The sequence below is a fragment of the Mitosporidium daphniae genome (assembly GCF_000760515.2).
Source record: "Mitosporidium daphniae strain UGP3 chromosome Unknown contig-117, whole genome shotgun sequence".
Classification (NCBI taxonomy): domain Eukaryota; kingdom Fungi; phylum Microsporidia; genus Mitosporidium; species Mitosporidium daphniae.
The window spans coordinates 440-14,640 of record NW_013546714.1 but is presented as its reverse complement, the minus strand read 5'-3'; the positions used below and the strand labels follow the sequence as shown (position 1 = coordinate 14,640).

Below are 14,201 nucleotides of genomic sequence, written 5' to 3'. Positions count from 1 at the left end.
AAATTCTCATTTGTGCCATTTTCGTGATTTGATGCAAAAAGTTTATTCTCTAAAGTGGAAATCTTCTGTCCTGAAATGAGCTTTGAAGCCATGTCGTGGTTGTGTTTGTTAACATCGTAGTCATCAATTTCACGGGAAAAGTTGTTTTGAAGAACATCCTCAAGTTGAGCAAGCTCAAAGTTGATCCAATTTAGAAACCCCCTTTCCATGGGGGTTTCGTCCCTATAAGTGGCGCATTCCTCTTCTGCGTTTTGTGCAGCAGAAAACAAAGTAGACGAAAAAGACTCCAAATACGAATGCGTAGGTGGAATCTTTCTCTTGGACATTGAAATGTTAAATTAAAATTTAATCGTCAAATTTAAAGTGCTTTGGCTTGATGCTGGGATCGATCTCTTTGTAGTGAGAACCATAATCTTTATGTTCTCTTTTTTTGGTAGCGGTACCAAAAGCCAGTAGTTCCTGGGGTACGTCCTGCCCAGAGTTTCTAAGAACACCAATAAGCTCGCCCGAGTGGTTCTTATCCAATGGGGAGAATATTGTATGCGCAACACCAGAGCGACCGGCCCTGCCAGTTCTACCGATTCTATGAACATAATCCTCAATTGTCAGCGGAAATGTATAATTAATAACAGTCTCAACAAAGGGAATATCTAAACCTCTAGATGCAACATCTGTAGCAAGAAGAATCAAACTTTTTCCATCTTTAAAGGTGGCTAGCGCAGAGGCTCGAGCAGATTGAGCCTTGTCCCCATGAATTGTACTGACCTTGTATCCCTTTTTCAGTAGCACTTGTTCTATTCTATCTGCCTCCTTTTTATATAGGACAAATAAGATGATCTTTCCACTCGAGTATTTGGAGAGTAATGAAAAAAGAATTTTTTCTTTTTCTTGATGATCGTCGACAACGGTAACTATTTGCTTTATGGTAGACCCTCCTTTTAACGAAGAGGGGGAAAATTGTGAATTATCGGTGGAAGTTAAAAGCTCTGATCTAGAGGTAACGGAGATGCGAACAGATGGACCCTTTATCAGGGAATCTGCCAGCCTCTTTATGGTCGAAGGCCAAGTGGCAGAGAACATCAGAGTTTGCCGAGAAAGGGTGGAATCCATCGCATTTACGATCCTCTTAACGTCTGGAGCAAATCCCATGTCAAGCATCCGATCTGCCTCATCAAGTACAAAATAAGAGACCGTAAACAAAGATAGTTCGTCCTCAGATAGGTAATCCAATAAGCGACCTGGTGTTGCAATCAGAATCTGCGGCTTTGTGGATAGGAGATGGGCTAATTGGGACGAACGATCGACACCACCGTAAATTACTGTCGACTTGATGGGCTTCTCAAGGAAGCCTGTGGCCTTTTCGATAGTCTCTCCAATCTGGATGGCCAATTCTCGTGTCGGTGCCAAAATAAGCACATCAGGGGAATACTTCCCATTTGGCACGTTTTTTTTGGTCCCTGACAAGTGAATCACCTTCGCAATTGCAGGGATGCCAAATGCGATTGTCTTTCCAGAGCCAGTTTCGGCAATACCAACTATAGATTTGGAAAAGGTGAGAGCATATGGCCAAGTTTGGCTCTGAATAGCAGAGGGGATATCCTCAAACCCATCGCAAATCTTTAAAAGCCCCTTTGGAAGAACAGCAGAAGAGTCGGAGAACCGGATAACCGGTTTGAATATTTCTGCGCTTTGTCCGTTGGAATCGCCAGTATCGACGGAAATATTCTTTTCTTTTCTGAAAATAATAGCCTCTTCCTCAGATATTTTGGATAAATTCTGAAGTAGCTCCAAATACTGGACAGAAGTTGCATGTGGAGGCGAAGGGACTGAGGTGCCGGTCTTCTTTACTTTGGTCTTTGCCATGTAAAATGAAAACAAGTAAAAAATTTAATTAAAAACTCGCAATAGATCCGAGATTTAATTTGCTGGATTATCCTCCACCCAAATATTTAATATGCTTGCCTCAATCGGAGAGCGAAGATAACCCCGAATGCTCAGAAAATGACCATTCATCACTATATCTGGTAATACCATGCTCAGGGACATCTGGGTCCAGTAGTTTCAGTATGGATTCGTGCTGCAGTTTAAAAGGGTCTACTACATCATATTTTAAAATGGAGGCAGATCGAGAACAGGCCGTTCCAAATCCAGAAAGATCATTGGTCGGTATGGAGTCAGAAACCTTTTTAATAGAAATCAAGCAAGAGGCACTTTTTCTTGCTATGATTGGTGAGCTATTCAGGTCGATCCTTCCCACAATTGGTGGGATAACACTTTTTTCGCTGCTTTCTTCTTTTTTAGCTTTGAGACACTTTGATGGGGAAATTGTATTTGAATGGGAGCCTCTAGTAAATATCCCGATTCTATTTCTCAGCATTCGAAGTGGGTGTTCGTTTTCAACCACAATGACGCTTTCGTTTTGCCATTGTGGAATGACTCGTTTTTTTGTGCGTACCCTCATGTTGTGTAAAAATTTGGCGTCTCCTTTGAATGTGTGTGTGTGTGTGTGTGTATAGAAATCCTCATCTGGTCGGTCAGTGCTGTAATTTGAAGGGTTTAAAGGCCATTAAAAATGTCCTGATTGATGTCTACGCTTTGCAGACTGCAAATTTTAAAATACCTTCAATTTAGCCAGCAAGATTGCAAGGTGTTTATTAATATCGGGCCATTAGCAATTTTGGACATGAATTGGGGTCGCCTACGTGCATCTCTCTCTTTGAGACGGTTTTATTCCAAGTTTACTATTGTTGATCACTCTTATGATGCTGTTGTCGTTGGTGCTGGCGGTGCTGGACTTAGAGCCGCATTTGGACTTGCCCAGGCTGGGTTTAACGTCGCCTGCGTTTCAAAACTCTTTCCAACCCGTTCACACACCGTTGCTGCACAGGGAGGCGTCAATGCCGCGCTTGGAAACATGGGCCCGGATGATTGGCGTTGGCATATGTACGATACTGTGAAAGGCTCCGATTGGCTTGGAGATCAAGACGCCATCCATTACATGTGTAAAGAAGCGCCTCGTACCGTTATCGAGCTCGAGCATTATGGCGTTCCGTTTTCGAGGACACCTTCCGGGACAATATATCAACGCGCTTTTGGGGGGCAGTCTTTGAACTATGGAAAGGGCGGTCAGGCCTACCGCTGTGCTGCCGTTGCTGACCGCACTGGGCATTCAATTCTTCATACGCTTTATGGCCAAGCTCTTCGTCATAAGACAAAATTTTTTGTCGAGTACTTTGTCCTTGACTTAATTATGGACGAAGATGGCTCATGTCGTGGTGTCATTGCCCTAAGCATGGAGGATGGCACCATTCACCGCTTTTTCTCCTCTTCTGTTGTTTTGGCAACCGGAGGATATGGGAGGGCCTATTTCTCTTGTACTTCCGCCCACACGTGTACTGGAGATGGAACCGCAATGGTTTCCAGAGCTGGGCTACCGCTGCAAGATTTGGAGTTTGTTCAGTTTCACCCGACAGGCATATATGGTTCAGGATGTCTTATCACTGAGGGGTGCAGAGGGGAAGGTGGATTCCTTTTGAATGCAAACGGTGAACCTTTCATGGCTAGATATGCGCCTACAGCCAAGGACCTTGCATCGCGAGATATCGTTTCTCGAGCCATGACTATTGAGATTGCGGAAGGCCGAGGAGTGGGTCCTGAAAAAGATCACATCCTGCTCCAACTGTCCCATCTTCCTAGCGAAGTTCTAAAGGAGCGACTTCCTGGAATTTCTGAAACGGCAGCCATATTTGCTGGTGTTGATGTCACCAAGGAGCCCATTCCCGTGTTGCCAACTGTCCATTACAACATGGGCGGAATTCCGACGCGCTACACTGGGCAAGTTCTTACAGCGGATAAGTCTACCGGTATTGCCTTCTAATCCTATCAAATAGGAAAGGAAACGTTAGTTTCAGGTCTATATGCTGCCGGAGAGGCTGCGTGTGTCTCTGTGCATGGGGCTAATAGACTGGGAGCCAACTCATTATTGGATATTGTGGTCTTTGGCCGTGCCTGTGCTCAACATATCCAAGAGACAACGAAACCTGGAGGTAAATCTGGAGGTAGAGTGGGTGTATATACTTTTCTTTAGCATCAGTAAAGGTCGCTTCGGTCGATGATCCTTCGTCAAGCACATTCAAGACCTTGCAGAATTTAGAGAATCTGCTTTCCTCGAAGGGCGATCTTTCGACAGCCCAAATTCGGCTTGCTATGCAAAAAACTATGCAAAAATATGCTGCGGTGTTCAGAACACAAGAAACCCTTGACCAAGGTTCAAAGGAAATCCTTGAAGTTGCACAGCAGTTGAAACGACTCAAAATCTCGGACACTTCTTTGATTTGGTATTTTTCCACTTCTTTTATCTAGGAACTCTGAATTGATCGAGATGCTTGAGCTACAAAATTTGATGACCAATGCAGTGCAGACAATGTTTGCTGCGCGTGAGAGAAAAGAGTCTAGAGGCGCCCATGCAAGAGAAGACTACAAAGAACGCGATGACGAGCGATTCCTCAAACATACGCTCACATGGCACGACGCAAGTCTCAGCGACGACAAGGCTGTGACCGTCAAGTACAGAGATGTTGTCCAAACTACATTGGACGAGGCCGAGTGCAAGAGCATTCCGCTCGCCAAGCGCGTCTACTAACCATTGAGGGAGCCCAATGCCAAGCTCAATCTGCTGCCATAAACCCATCATTTTATACCTCAAACATTTTATTTTCACGTACTGTAGCACATGATCATTTAAACTCCCATGCTCCTCAACCCTTTAACATTTTGGAATAACATGAGCACTTTCGGCTCACATGCGGTGCGGATGTCGCACCGGGGCCTCTAAAATCCTAATCAAGCCTTGGCTATGGGTTCTTTACAAATATTGTGATTTACTGGTTTGCTTTTTGATGGCGATGTCAGAATGGGTGGCCGTTAGCGCAAGGATCAGATTGTGTTCATTTGCTAGATGAAGGAGCGAAATGAAGCAATAAGGAAAAGAGAGCTCCGCCTTCTTTTTCTCGCCACCCATTGCTTGCGCATCGATGGCAGAAATAACGCTACTGAGCCGTATTTCATCCTCTGATGAAAATGAGTTTGAAAGGCTGGTCCACATGGTCGATTTGAGGCGATGCATATTTACCCGCTTGGATACTTTGCAATAGGAGATTGAATCGACCCGGAGGAACTTTGGAGAGCCCATTGGCCCCCAATCCTTACTCAAAGAGGAGGATGAGGGAATGGAAGGGAAATCTTCCCCAAGAGAGAGCTGCGAAAATGGCTGCGAAAAGAGAGACTCATCAGAGGCATCTCTAGCTCCTAAAAGACGATGATCATCACCATCATGATCATTGTCATCGCCGTTAATGTCGTCACCATGGTTCTCATGGCCGTGGTCAAAAGGCTCAAAAGGTATGTCATCGTCTGGTTGTGAAAAGTCATCAGAAATGGCATGTGTTCGTTGATTGGTCTCGACCATTGCCTCAAGCCCTTTTTCTACTAGAAACTTGGCCCCTTGCGTATGCAGAAGCTTTTCAGCGGTCTCTTCGATTGGCTCCTCTGAGGCTTTATATGCTCCACTAGATGGTCGCTTTATGTTATCGGCAAACCACCAATTAGGCTTGCAAAACATTGAAAAGAGATCTTTTGATGAAATATTTAAATCTTCTGGCAACATGTTACGAGTCCTGTTCTTTTCGGATAGTAAAATTTCAGGAGTCAATGTGATGTGATGCTGTGAATCAAATTTGACAAATAAACTCTTGATATCGACCTCAGGAGCAGTGCAAAAGTCGATCAGATGGGTCTTGATGGTCACTTTTTGTCTAATCTTTTTACCGGACGTAACCGAATGGTCCTTTCGCATCAAGCGAAGTTTCCAATGTTCTGGACCCGCCCAGTTCTTATGAGCCATCCCATCGAAATAAGCAAATAGATTGGATCTAGAGCTACATACATCGACAGAATTGGTTGCTTCATTTGCCTCCAGAATGGCAGATGGGTTAGCAAGAAAAGAGGTACTACTAAACGAATTTTGAACCATTTGGGCAAGAGTGGGCGAAGGATCTTGATACGCATCTTCATGCATATGCTCAACATTCCCACAATTCTCATCGTCATCATCATTTCCGAATCTTTGTTCGCTTGGAAAATGATAGCCATCTTCCTCTCCTGTTTCGTCGAGAGTCAAGGGATAATCTGGGATTTGAAGGTGTTCTACCTTTGAAGAAACTCCATCCTCAAAGCTAGAGTCAATGTGCATTGTATCGTAATCGACGGCAGAAGAAAGCTTTAATTGTTCCAAAATTTCTGCAATCACGTCCTCGCCAAAATCGAAAGGCTCCGCAGATTTTACATCAAGAAATTCTTTCTGAAACCCTTCAAAAGAAGGCGATATAGTACAAGGAATCTGGGTAAATGATTTCAAAAAAGACCCTATCCCAGCTAGTAATCCTTCATCAAAAGCTTTGTTAGGTTCTTGGCCATCTCCCTCAATGATGTGATCTCTTTGCTGCGTATTGAACTCGATATTTCCATCATGTTCCATTTGGTCTTGAGACATAAAAAAGATTCCGCTCGGGTCTAGCATGTAAGATCCAGATTGATCAATGGAAAGTCTATTGAACAAAAGACCTTTATATCCGCCTTCATCAAACTCGGCCGAGATTTTTTTAAATAGCGGATCTAACGAAGTATCAAGGTCAAAGGATTTGACATTTATCGACTCGAACGTCTTTGCAAGTGTTTCAGAAGATTTTCCCAGCTAATTCCAGAGTTAGGCGGCTGAAAACAAACCTTTTTCTTATGCTTATTGGGAACCTTTTCATTCAACTTGTTTGAAGGCCTGTTTTCTGTATCACTTTCATCATCGTCAGAATTCCTCAAGTTGATGTCTAAATTTGAGAAAAGGTAGGAAACTAACCCTCGTTCTCAATGGAATTTAATCCAGCAGACGTGGTGAGCCCAGAAAGCAATTTGCCCGTGTCTACCACCACCGATTCAACCCTGGAGGAATATATCTTTACACATCCGTCTAAGGTAGATGATGCTTTTTGGAAGTTTATATCATCATTATTGTCCTTCAGTAGAGTCATATCGCTCAAGCAATCAATTAAGGGCAGATTCCAACTATTTTTGGAATTGATTTTCTATGTCATAAAGTTTCAAGTGAAAAAGTACATTTGCAGTTGCGGCCTTTAGCCACTGTTCAAAAGAAGCCTGTTTTTGCTCCTTGGTTAACTTTGAAGTTGCACACAGTATGCTTGATGGAGAGCCAAAAACTCCATCCAATAGAGCATCCTTGGCATTGTTTGTGCCGGGAGACAACAGGTACTTGGCGTTCAATGCAACGGAAGGAGAATTTGGAGACCCTATGGTTGCAGATTTCAGTGCGTTGATGTCTATTCGAGTCCTTTTGGCCTTGGGAGAACCCAGTACGGGGCTGAAAATCGTGGGCGGAGCGTCATGAATATTCCTTTCCTTTTGTTTAAGGATCCTCTTTCCGGATGTCGGTTTTAAGGGTGTCAAGGCTGCAAGATCAGAATCTGCTGCCTTATTCCGTTTTTTATTTGAGGAGCCCTTCGATGGAGGCATGTTGGTAAAACGGGCTATAAATTATTTAAAGCTACAATTCAAAATTTAGATGGAAAATTTAAATTGCTAGCTCAACACACAATTTGCCAAATTGGCAGACAAGCAAATTCACACCGCTTTGTACAGCAATCCTTTGGATGGCGAAAATATTTATTAAGGGTTGATAAAAATTTTCATAGCTGGCAAGTGAAAATTGAAGGATCGCTAAAGTTGATCTATTGAAATGGTTATCCCGTAAAAAGAGGGACAAACCGAAACTGGGATTAATAGGTACATCGGGCCAAAATGTTTCTAACGAGAAAAAAAGAGATGGCTTACCAATGGATCAACCGCATAGGTATCAAAAATATGAGTAAAAAGCAAGGTTCTACAACAATACTCGAAGGAGTAAAGGAATATGGTTAGCCCAAGACCGAGAAACATGAACAGCCAAAAGATAGCATTAAGTCTGCGATCGTACGTGGCTTTTTGGAAAAAAGCACAGAGGACAACACCAGGGCCGCTAAATAATATGAATAATACGGGATAAAAAAATCCCAACGAAAAAGAAATGATAAATTCATGAACAACAGCCGAAATATTAAAGACCAGGAGGGCTGAAATTCCTTTGGCCAGCGATGGATCGACAATAGATGACTCCCTGAAATACCGAATAAAATCGCCATACAAGTACGTGTATAAAAAGTCGTGCACAATACAGTTCCATTTTCGATAGAACTGAGAAAAGGAACACGAATTCCACCAGTCCTCATAAAAAGAGCGATCCTCAAAAGAAAGAATATCTGCCCAAAAGTTCATCCAGGCCTCAAAAAAAAAGAAAAAGCACAGAAGAAAGATCGGCGTGCCCAGGCAACAAAATAGACCAAGAGATTTCTTTAAAAATTCAAAGTCATTAAATAGAGGAGTATTTGACCAAAAGGAGCCTTTCGCATCGGCAATCGTTAGATTCGCAAAATATGGGCCAATGACCTGGTGGAAAATGAATAGCAAAAGATACACGGAAACGCAAAACTTGAAAACATGACAGGCCGAATCGTACAAAAATCTAAATAAGCCCCCTTTTTTGTCGTTAGCGACTCTTAAATAGAAGCTTTGGTAAATCAAAACAGGTGCAAAATAAAAATACAAAAGCTTTGAAGCGGAAAATGGATTTTCCACCGAAATTCGCCGGGAAAACATCTTTTGTCCAAATTTGGATCCAACAATGGTTCTGAAGACAGAATAAAGCTTAAGATTTAATCTTATTTGCTCAAGCAATATCAGAATGCGATCACAAATCGAAGCCGTATTAAATAAGCAGGCAGAAACTGACAATACCAGTAGCATCATATGCAGAATTGCATGCAGGAAATATATCCAACGTAAGTTGCAATTAATGTCTATCACCAGAACCCTCAAAAGATAAGCAGAGCCTATGGAAACGAGAAAGAGTAAAGCACACGAAGGAATAACTGCTCCAAATAGGGAATGCGGAAAAGTTGGATATTCTATTTTCGCCGAAGAGGGCCCATTTAGAAGATATAGACTAAAAAATGCCATCAAGCTGAGCATGAGAATGTTATGGATCGATTTTACATCCGAAGATTTCGCCCACGAGCTAATGGTAAGCAAAAAACTCGTACCTTAAAATGGACGGTCGTTTGTAAAATTCCTTGTATCTAATATGTTCGATATCTCTTTTTGCCTTTAATCTTGATTGACAGAGAACCATTACCTGTTGATAAGTGTAACCGATGTGTGGAACCGGTGTACAATTTTGGCAAATTAGCGATTAATTTTCAAGTTTAGCAATTTATCAAATTTTAATTAAATGCCAATGAAGCCCAGGCTGGTTGTTATTTGTTCCCCATAAATGCCTGTACCAATGGGGGCATTCTTTCCCGCTAATTAATAACCGGAATTCATCAATTCGTTTTCAAAGCAAATGTCTTTTGTTTACGATTATTGTAAGCATTCTTTCCTAACCAACATATAGCAATTTCCGATATTTTAGAACAGCAGTTTTCGCTTGATGCTTCAACAGATGATAATACGTTTGGTACCTCGTTCGAGAATGAGGCCACTAGTTTCCACCGTGACTGCGAAGAGCAGAACCTTTCGTTATTGAGATCCGCGCCTCATTTCCCTGAGCAGGGCTCTGCAGAGGGAAGAAATATCTTTAAGAGACCAGTTGCTGGCACAACTGCAAGCCTTCAAGAAAATACAGGCAATACACTGCCATATCTTGCTTTACATTTGGAAAAATACAACCAACAAGCTATTGACACCTTGGTTCTTTCAAACGCAACCGAGCTTGATCTGAGCATTGAAAACAGTATACCCCAAACACCCACCGCCTTTAAATCAGACTACAAAGAGTTATCCTTGTTGATTGCAACCGAGGAACTTAAAAGCGTTGTCCCGTCGACAAAAATGTTTTCCAAACTATGTAGACAGCGTGTCTTACAAGAAGGTACCATTTTGATTTCCAATTTAATTTTTTAGCGTCCAAATACATCCGAATCCAACTGAAGACCTTTATGTTCCTAATGAATTATCTAAGGGCAAAGTAAAGAGTAAAATAAAATTAATTTTATTTATTGAACAATTAAATGGTATCGAGAAATTAGATAGGGAACACTTGCGATTAGCGGACCAAAGCGGTTGGCGTTTTCATACAGCTCAAAAAATGGAATTGCCACAAGAGTCATGCCCAAGGGAATGGAAAACAACTCTAGCAAAAGGGTTAAAAAAGGCTACTAACGTGATTCTGGCAGGTGAACAAGATACAGCCTTTTTTCTTCTTTTGGAATGGTTATGTGGGGAAGTGGATAAGGATACTAGAGTGAGAAAATGTCCCCTACAAATTTATTCTCAAACCCTGGTCGATACCACACAGAAAGACAATCGGAAATGTTCCATGTGGTAAATTTTGATGAAGATTGAGGTGCTAATTGATCGGAAAGTATTCTAGACAGCCCTTCAGACTGATCCTCGCCTAACAACAACCTCCCACCCGGTCTACAAATAAGATTCGTCATTCTTACAAGGCAAAGTTATTTCCTTTTTGCAAGAGCAAAACGTGAGGGTGTGTATATTGATGGATAATGAGCATGGCCTCTACCGATTGCACCATGCCTAAAAAAAGCGCATAAATAAACCTTTTGACAAAAAAGCCTCCATAAGACAGGATTTGCTAACAGAAGAAAAGGGATCCCAAGGAATGCCATCTTTCTTCCCGAAAGAATAATTGTTAAGAGGAAATATCGATAGTGAGCATGAAACGTTAAATTCCGAAGGCGCAAGTGTTGGGAAATCAAACAATTGAATTTCATCAGTGGAAACCTCATGGCTAGGAGAATGGGACATAAAAAGTATTTATTTATTATTTGGAATTTCAGTTTTTCGAAATTCAATCAGATGAATAAATAGCTGCAGGAAGTTTGAAGTCTGTTTTTGTGTCCTCGTCGAGATTGAACTAAAATATCCATTAATCAAAGGAATAAATATACCAAGTCGGGCTTATTTAGCTCATTTAAATGGTCAAAATAGTATAAACTGGAAAGATAGGTCCAAATTGCAGCTGCGCTGGGACAATGCGATTCTAATGTGAAATGTCCTTTGCCAAATAAAACGGCCATGTCAAAGTGCTTACTAACACCCACAAATCGGGCATCACATAGTTTGCGTAGGAGAAATATTTCATACTCTTCCTCAAACATTAATTTTGTAAAAAACGACACCTGCAGGATTTGAACCTACGCGGGCGAAGCCCATATGATTTCTAGCCATACTCCTTAACCACTCGGACAAGGTGTCACAGCTTTATCAGTGAATAAGATTTTTATAAATATTTAAAAAGCTATTTTATTTCACAACGAATAAGAGCATCCTGCACTTCTGCCATTAAATCTCTTGGACCGTTGGTTTATTGTTTATATAAACTCTCGCTTCAATTTTAACCGTGAATATGCCAAGATGTCTCGCTTGATTAATTTATATTTCTAAGGGTAGCTTCGCAATGTTTTGCTTTGGCACAAGGGGCTGGGACTGGCCTATATGGCTTGATATCCGTCTATATGAACTAATAGGCACGCTAAATTTGAAATTTTATTTGAGGTTAGAGGGAGGCTATACGGTAGGCGACTCCATCTTGCATAGAGAAGGGGTCTAGAAGATAAAAAGCATAGGCCAAGATATTTCTCAACGATTTGGGTTGATATATGCCCAACAAACCCTACTTCATTAATGTATGCGCGTCTTCACACGGCCGCAGTTAAAAGAAAATGCTTTGGAAGGCCAAAATATGGGGTTAAATTCAATCTCATCTGATATTCATTGCATGGAACATTCAAAATGATGGTTGTGAAAGAGAGCATAATTCCTGCTTTAATAGAAGACTGAAGCTCTTTATGTTCTTTGAAATATAGAGCATGAGGGAGGCGAGCCATATGGGCTTTATATAATCTTCTCCTATTTTAGTAGGGCAGAAATTCGGACTGTTTTACAAGTTTGACAGGAATGCAATTGAAAATCCTGGAGCCGTGAATGGGGCTGATATTAGTGTGAGATATGTACAAATAAGTATCCACCGTGTATTCTTGGAAAATAGAACATCATATTGTTGTATTATCAAAGATGCTAATAAGAAGCTCCATTTCAACGAATGGATCACAGCAAGGGCATTTCACGGCAGACACGCGGGCTTTGACTGCATTCTTTGATTAAACTTGATCCGTCATAACCGGCTCTGATCCCGCATTTAATTAATTTTTTTGGCTTCATCCATCGATGAGAAATATTAATAGAGCCAGTATTTCTCTGAACAAAATTAGGTGTCAGCCCCGATCGTCATGATACCCGCCATGTACTAAATATTTATAGATTAATTTATCGGGTCGGGTTAGAGATAACTCGTCGGTCCTTTCACTTAACTGGGGTGGAATTTTTTTTAGAACCACTGAATTTAGCTGTAAAAGTTGTGCGAACTAGCCGCGTCTAAATTCTTAGCTTAGCATCGTCATTGGTGGAAAATGATTTATAAAATGCCAGCAATTTTTTCCAACTTACTCACCCCAATGGAAATCCAAATTTCTTTCTTATAGTTTTATTATCTTTTTGCTCGTTCCTTAGTCGATGGAAACATAGTCTTTGGGGGTTTAGCCGAAGCCAAACCCCTTCCGGGTATAAGCCAAGACCGATGCCCCGAATACCAACCTCTAGCTCTGAAAATGCACAAAGAAGCTTCCTCACTAGATAAACATGCCCCACAAGCTAAATAGCTTCATGTTCAAACTAAATAAAAACAGTGATGGCAGTTTAAAATTAATTCTATCCTGCCAAATAGGTATCCTTAAGCAATAGGGTCCATATTCCGAATTTTAAATAAACTCATATCCATAGGCTTTAGAGCGGTTCACTTGAGCTCGGATCAATTGCCATAGATTCGTTGATTGGAAAATACCTCTATTTATGCATCAGATGGTATTCAAGGTTATCTCTTTAAGTCGCCGAGAGAATTGTTTCGTATTGTCCAGTTAAGGAGGTTGATGGTCTTAAAAAGGGATAGCATAAGCAACCTTATGATTAGGTTAGCACTCAAACTGAGCATTGCGATTCAGTATTTTTCTCACTGAAGGGTTAATTTCCCCCTATTCTTCTGGCCCCGTTATCTTTTTTCGACTGCCTTTTCTTTGGGATCTGAATTTGAATTGCAAAAATAGTGGCCTCTATTATTATTGATCATGCCCACCGAGACGCAGATATTCGAAAATTCTGCCATTGGCAAATTGTACTAAAAACTCATCCACATATCCCGATTGGCTTATACAGCGTTGAATACTTAATAGCTGCTTACTACTTTGCTTGAAAAGCTATTAGCTGTGTAAAGGCAGCAATTTGAATGTTTATGTGGTTATTACTTTTTTTTCGGACGGAGAATCGCATCGGTGGATATCGCCTGAGTAACTCCGAAAACGCTGTAGAAGATCAATCTAACCCGATTGGAACTTCAAGGGATGAGCAATCTTTTTTGAGAAGACAATTTCTCATAAAAGGTTAATGTCTTTCTTGACTCCGGCCAGTTTTCATCTTATCCAGAAAATGTACTTCTCTGACTGAGATTTATACCACAGGAAGGGCATTTGAGGTAAAGGCCTATGGTTGGCGCATACTCACTACGTGAAATCTTTATCTGAGCTTTTGGCATTTTATCATCAGCCTGCTTGAAAGCTTGGAGATGAAATTAATCCTTTTAACTAGTGGTGTTTCTTATGCAATTGCCTCAATTTTACCATCCGCCCCAATTTATTTGGTTCAAAATTCAAAATTTCTTTGTAAAGCGGTATTAAATCTGTTTCCATAGTGCTCTTAACCTTAATTTGAAATTAATTTAACCAAGCAGATGCATACCCCGACTGGTATCCAGTGTAAGCACCATGTAATACATCGATAAATGACTTTCTAAATTTTTAAAAAGGTTCAATTTTCTTAAATCTTGCTGCACAAGTTCGGGTTAGGTGTGCGTTTAAAGACTAAGGGTATGGGCGGGTTCTTACTTTGAGATCAGGGTTATGCTTTTTTGCCTTTAAGGGTTAGCGGAAAGCTATAATAGAATTCGAGCCACTTTAGGTTTTAAGCGC

At 41.1% G+C, this 14,201-nt stretch overlaps 9 protein-coding genes across 9 annotated transcripts; 2 read left to right on the top strand and 7 right to left on the bottom strand.

Annotated features, from left to right (window-relative positions):
* DI09_117p90 (uncharacterized protein) lies at positions 1-326 on the bottom strand (the record flags this gene model as incomplete). The annotated part of the gene is made up of 1 exon (XM_013384006.1): positions 1-326. A coding segment is annotated over one exon (326 nt), but the record flags the coding sequence as incomplete, so codon positions are not given.
* A 19-nt stretch (positions 327-345) lies between these two features.
* DI09_117p80 (uncharacterized protein) lies at positions 346-1,863 on the bottom strand (the record flags this gene model as incomplete). The annotated part of the gene is made up of 1 exon (XM_013384005.1): positions 346-1,863. One exon carries the CDS (start codon positions 1,861-1,863, stop codon positions 346-348), a length of 1,518 nt encoding a protein of 505 aa, XP_013239459.1.
* Positions 1,864-1,963: 100 nt separating this feature from the next.
* On the bottom strand, positions 1,964-2,461 carry DI09_117p70 (uncharacterized protein; the record flags this gene model as incomplete). The annotated part of the gene is made up of 1 exon (XM_013384004.1): positions 1,964-2,461. One exon carries the CDS (start codon positions 2,459-2,461, stop codon positions 1,964-1,966), a length of 498 nt encoding a protein of 165 aa, XP_013239458.1.
* A 222-nt stretch (positions 2,462-2,683) lies between these two features.
* DI09_117p60 (succinate dehydrogenase Sdh1) lies at positions 2,684-4,642 on the top strand (the record flags this gene model as incomplete). Its single annotated transcript, XM_013384003.1, has 4 exons — positions 2,684-3,863; positions 3,912-4,046; positions 4,088-4,298; positions 4,363-4,642. 4 exons carry the CDS (start codon positions 2,684-2,686, stop codon positions 4,640-4,642), a joined length of 1,806 nt encoding a protein of 601 aa, XP_013239457.1.
* Positions 4,643-4,864: 222 nt separating this feature from the next.
* On the bottom strand, positions 4,865-7,082 carry DI09_117p50 (subunit 2 of condensin complex; the record flags this gene model as incomplete). The annotated part of the gene is made up of 3 exons (XM_013384002.1): positions 4,865-6,721; positions 6,784-6,839; positions 6,911-7,082. 3 exons carry the CDS (start codon positions 7,080-7,082, stop codon positions 4,865-4,867), a joined length of 2,085 nt encoding a protein of 694 aa, XP_013239456.1.
* A 34-nt stretch (positions 7,083-7,116) lies between these two features.
* DI09_117p40 (uncharacterized protein) lies at positions 7,117-7,581 on the bottom strand (the record flags this gene model as incomplete). Its single annotated transcript, XM_013384001.1, has 1 exon — positions 7,117-7,581. One exon carries the CDS (start codon positions 7,579-7,581, stop codon positions 7,117-7,119), a length of 465 nt encoding a protein of 154 aa, XP_013239455.1.
* A 291-nt stretch (positions 7,582-7,872) lies between these two features.
* On the bottom strand, positions 7,873-9,132 carry DI09_117p30 (O-acyltransferase; the record flags this gene model as incomplete). The annotated part of the gene is made up of 1 exon (XM_013384000.1): positions 7,873-9,132. The coding sequence occupies one exon, from the start codon at positions 9,130-9,132 to the stop codon at positions 7,873-7,875; it is 1,260 nt and encodes a 419-aa protein (XP_013239454.1).
* Positions 9,133-9,141: 9 nt separating this feature from the next.
* DI09_117p20 (uncharacterized protein) lies at positions 9,142-10,065 on the top strand (the record flags this gene model as incomplete). The annotated part of the gene is made up of 2 exons (XM_013383999.1): positions 9,142-9,184; positions 9,557-10,065. The coding sequence occupies 2 exons, from the start codon at positions 9,142-9,144 to the stop codon at positions 10,063-10,065; spliced, it is 552 nt and encodes a 183-aa protein (XP_013239453.1).
* Positions 10,066-10,157: 92 nt separating this feature from the next.
* DI09_117p10 (uncharacterized protein) lies at positions 10,158-10,696 on the bottom strand (the record flags this gene model as incomplete). Its single annotated transcript, XM_013383998.1, has 4 exons — positions 10,158-10,294; positions 10,325-10,400; positions 10,425-10,581; positions 10,608-10,696. 4 exons carry the CDS (start codon positions 10,694-10,696, stop codon positions 10,158-10,160), a joined length of 459 nt encoding a protein of 152 aa, XP_013239452.1.
* Between the last annotated feature and the right edge of the window lie 3,505 nt (positions 10,697-14,201).